The sequence below is a fragment of the Propithecus coquereli genome, unplaced genomic scaffold (genome assembly GCF_000956105.1).
Source record: "Propithecus coquereli isolate 6110/MARCELLA unplaced genomic scaffold, Pcoq_1.0 Scaffold16, whole genome shotgun sequence".
NCBI lineage: Eukaryota > Metazoa > Chordata > Mammalia > Primates > Indriidae > Propithecus > Propithecus coquereli.
In genome coordinates this window covers 6235060-6239637 of record NW_012140524.1, presented here as the reverse complement: position 1 = coordinate 6239637, position 4578 = coordinate 6235060, and the positions used below count along the sequence as shown (strand labels likewise).

The 4578-nt window shown below is 46.4% G+C and overlaps 1 protein-coding gene across 1 annotated transcript in view; it reads right to left on the bottom strand.

The window, feature by feature from the left end:
* Window positions 1–2555, bottom strand: part of TM7SF3 (transmembrane 7 superfamily member 3) — a 61131-nt gene extending 58576 nt beyond the window's left edge. The window contains exon 1 of the mRNA XM_012641043.1: window positions 2210–2555. Coding sequence (XP_012496497.1) covers window positions 2210–2300 — 91 coding nt within the window. The 5' untranslated portion in view covers window positions 2301–2555. The remainder of the gene's footprint in view (window positions 1–2209) is intronic.
* Window positions 2556–4578: the final 2023 nt, after the last annotated feature.

Genomic DNA, 4578 nt, shown 5'->3' with positions numbered 1-4578 from the left:
AAATTACTATTCACATTTTTCAACTTTTGTGTAAAAATTTCTAGATGCTAAATACTAAGACACCAAACTAGAAATAAAAAGGTCCGGATCCCAGTCCTCCTGACTCAGAGGCTGGCCTGGATCAACCACAAACTCAACATCTCAAATTTCTCACCTGTTAAAATGGAGATAGCATCTCTTCTACCTCAGTCATAAGGCTATTCTGAGAAATGAGGATTCACAGAAGGATTAAATATAAAGCACCACACTATGTAAGAATTTTTTTTTTTTTTTAGACAGGGTCTTGCTCTGTCACCCAGGCTAGAGAGGAGTGGGTACAACCTCAAACTCCTGGTCTCAAGCGATTCCCCTGCCTCAGCCTCCTGAGTAGCTGGCACTATAGGTGTGCACCAACAAGTCCAGCTAATTTTTCTATTTTTTGTAGAGACGGGGTCTCACTCTTGCTCAGGCTGATCTCAAACTCCTGGCCTCAATCGATCCTCCTGCCTTGGCCTCCCAAAGTGCTAGGATTACAGGTGTGAGCTACCACACCCAGTCACAAAATATTCTTATTAGAAGGCAGCTTTACTGAAGTGGAAGAACCATGAAATTTGCAGGGAGACACACCTGGGTTCAAATCCTATCTGAGCCCCTACTAGCTACCCGTTCACTTATGTAATGAGTGTCCTGGGCTTCAGCCTCATCCTGTGCCAAGTGAGGAGGATCATTATGTATCATTAAGGATGTGAGAATTAAATAACACAGCACATGGAAAGTGCCTGGCACATACTGCACACAGTAAATGTTAGTGCCCTATTACAAACAAAGTTTTTCTTCAAAAAATATAATTGCCCTTTTTAGCTTTAGCCTTAGTCCTATGCAAAGATCCTAGAATTCAGTTTGTAAAAGGGCCTCTCAAAGCTAAGGACATAGAAACACAATCACATTATTCAGAAAATATTATGTTTCTGAACTGCAACTAGTCTCTTAAGCTCAAAACAAAACTGAGAATGTGCTTAGTTTCACGGAAAAGCACATGATTAGTGCTGTGTACATTTTATATTAACAAACCACGAGCTGTTACTAAAACCCATTCACCAAGCACAAGATCTACAATATAAAGTCCCATTCTGAGTTCCCAGCAAGATGAGCAAGAGTCACCTGAAATCATCAGAAATGGTGCACCTCAGAGGAAGCCAAGCCCAGACATGTTTTTTCTTGTTTCCCACAGGTGGATCTGAAGTGGCAACAGAACTTTGTTGATTCTTGGTTTTCTAATTTTAGTTTTACTCTCCATTGTTTTTCTTTTTAGTTCATTTACAGATGACAAGCTATTCTCTCTTGGTAGCTGCAATGATTGGAAATTTGGTGATCTCTGTAAATGAATTAATGTCTTATAGAGATTTATTCCCTGTTGGGTGAGAGACAATGGAGAATACAGTTTGTTAGTCTTTGTCCATTTGTCTATTTCAAGCTCAAATTCATTAGGAATTTCTCGCCCACAAGAAGAACAACTCTTTGATATCTGGACTAGTAAACTTTTGTGTTCTATTTTTCATTTGTGGCTGAAATCGTAGAACTGAGCATATACACTCGCTGTCTGTATGTTTATGTATCTGTAATTCACAGTGTCCTTTATCTCTCACTGTGAGTGTGGAATGTTTCCTATCTCCAAATAGCGTTAATATATTAGATCGTAAAGGCTTAAAAAAAAAAAAAGTCCCATTCTGGGTTCATTTTTCCTCTCAAACTCTGCAGAACCAATGGTTATGGTTTATGGTTTTGGTTATGGATACTGGAGTGTAAAAGCTTGATGCAGCTTGAAGGGGCACCAATCATAAAGCTCTCAATTCTCCACCAAGTCTCACTGTCCAGAAGCTGACAGTCCACCAAGGAGTAAAGGAGCGCTTTAGTATGTTAGATTAAGGGCACAAACATGGCTGCTTCCTAAGGGAGATAACAGTGCGTCTGAAAAAGACAGTTACTTATCTCTTCCCATTTCCCCAGCCTAAATTAAGAGTTTGACAGTAAGGCCTCCTTAGCAATGGGAGTATCCACTGCAGAAAAAAAGTCTGGTCCATTCGTGCCGGTTCTGAACTCACTACCCAGCGTGCAGCAATGCCTCTGGCACGACCTCTCCTGCCAGGTGGACAGAAACCGAGCGAATTCTGCCCTTGCCAGAAATGCAAAAGCAACTTTGGGTTGCAGAAGCCAGACGCCCCGACCTTACCCTCGCTGGAGTTCCCGAAGGCCTCGGCTCCACCAGCCACCCCACGTTCCGACGCCAGCACCGCCAGGACCAGCAGCCGCAGGAGCCCCATAGCTGCCTGGGCCGGGCTGGGCCAACGCCAAGGTCGGGGAGGGGGGCGTGCGTGCGCTCCGGGGCCCAGCAGCCTCGCCCGCGCTACCCCGGGGCGCTCGCGCCCGGTGCCATCTCCCGCCAGGTGCAGACGCCTCGCACCTGCCAGCCCCGCAGTCGCGGGCGAGCGGCCCGCAGCAATCCTCCACTCCAGCGAGAGGTTTCCTCTTCGAGCTCTTAACCCCGGGCGCGCTCACCCGCGCCTCCTACCCTGCTCCTCCGTACGTCACCGCGGCGGGTTCCCGGGCGGCGGCGCTGGGGGCGTTCCCAAGGCAGCGCGCGCCTCCTCCCGGCACGCGAGGGGCTCGCAGCCCGCGGCGCTCCCGGGAACCCCCAGAAATTCCTCTTAGGAAAACCACCGTTATAGTTCAAAATAACTTTATGTTGTGACCTAACGCCTCCAGGCTCCTGTTAACAACAACAGGAGCTCCTGCCACGGGCATCACATGGCTGTATACTTCCTATACTGGTGTGAGGAGCTCGACAGCATTCTCTTTGCTCTCATCAGAAACCCAGTGCCTTCCTTCTGAGAATGGCTTGGCCAGCCCAAGAACAGGGTATGTAGGGTGATGGACTTAGAACTCCTTTTCCACATTGCCCACTGCCAGCTTTGGAATGTACCTTTGTTGATCTTTGAATATCCTGGCCAGGGACAGGAGGTTGATGGAAGATCTATGGCCCATCAGGCAATTAGGGGAAGGCACAAAATCAGATTAAGATTAGGTTGAGGGTTGGGCGTGGTGGCTCACACCTGTAATCCTAGCACTCTGGGAGGCCGAGGCAGGAGGATCTCTTGAGGTCAGGAGTTCAAGACCAGCCTGAGCAAGAGTGAGGCCTCCCTCTCTACCAAAAGTAGAAAAATTAGCCAGATGTAATGGCGAGCTCCTGCAGTCCTAGCTACTTGAGAGTCTGAGGCAGGAGGATCACTTGGGCCCAGAAGTTTGAGGTTGCAGTGAGCTATGGTGACACCGCTGCACTCTACGCAGGGCCACAAGAGCCTCTGTCTCAAAAAAAAAAAAAAAAATTGGTTCAGGTCAGGCATGGTGGAACACACCTGTAGTCCTAGCTACTCAGGAGGCTGAGGTGGGAGGATCATTTGAGGCCAGGAGTTGCAGTGAGGTATGATCAGGCCACTGCACCCAGTCTGGGCGACAGAGTGAGATTTTGTCTCAAAAAAAAAAATTTAAGTTCAGACAGGAGGAAAGCAGCCCAGCTTCTCACCCAAAGTGGCAAGACCAGCTAGATGAACCTCAGGATCCTTTTCTTAGAAGACTCTGTGCTGCCTTGAACCTTTGAGTTACTGTGGCATATTATAAAAAGAAGGAAGGGCTGCAGGTTCTTTTGTCAACCCCCCTCCCCTGCCCCGTAGCAATTGCCTTAGCAGCTAAGGTTGATGTCACTATAAAAATGCTGGAAGGATGTTGTATCTGTAGTGGTGACTGCGCTAGTGATAAGCACCACATTTAAAAATAAAGTTTCATTTTCTCTAGGCTAAATATCCTCGAACACTTACAGCCTAAATCTGAATTTCCTCTCTCAAATCTCATACCTGAATGCTGTTCAAGAGACAGTAGTCCATGTGATAGATGGCTCGTCGGATAATCTTGGAATTACATCTGTAGATTCAAAGTTATTTGGGGAAAATTGCCCTGCTTTCCTTTCCTGGTGTTTGAATTTTTCATTTATACATTTTAATGAGCAATAGCTTGGAAATGACATGTTCAGTTAATCCACTATTAAGCTAACACTCTGTAGCAATGACCATAATATAAACAGGTGTTAAAGAAAAAAAATTATTCAGGCTGGGTGAGGTGGTTCACGGCTATAATTCCAGCATTTCGCAGGGCCAAGCAGGAGGACTGCATGAGACCAAGAGTCTGGGACCAGCCTGACCAAGAAAGCAAGACTCCTGTCTCTACAAAAAAATAGATAAATTACTTGGGTATGGTGGTGCAGTCCTGTAGTGTGAGCTACCTACTCTGGGAGGCTGAAGCAGGAGGGTCACTTGAGCCCAGGAGTTTGAAGTTGCAGTGAGCTATGATGATGCTACCGCACTGTAGCCCCAGGTAACAAAGAGAACCTGTCTCAAAAAACAAAAACAAAACAAAACAAATAGGCATAGATGGCTGGACATCAACCTGAGGCCTATGTGGAACCACTGAAGACCTATAAGGAAGATAATGACAGGACAAAAGCTGAGTCATAATATGAGTTGTCTTAAAGTGGCTCCTCTATTCCAG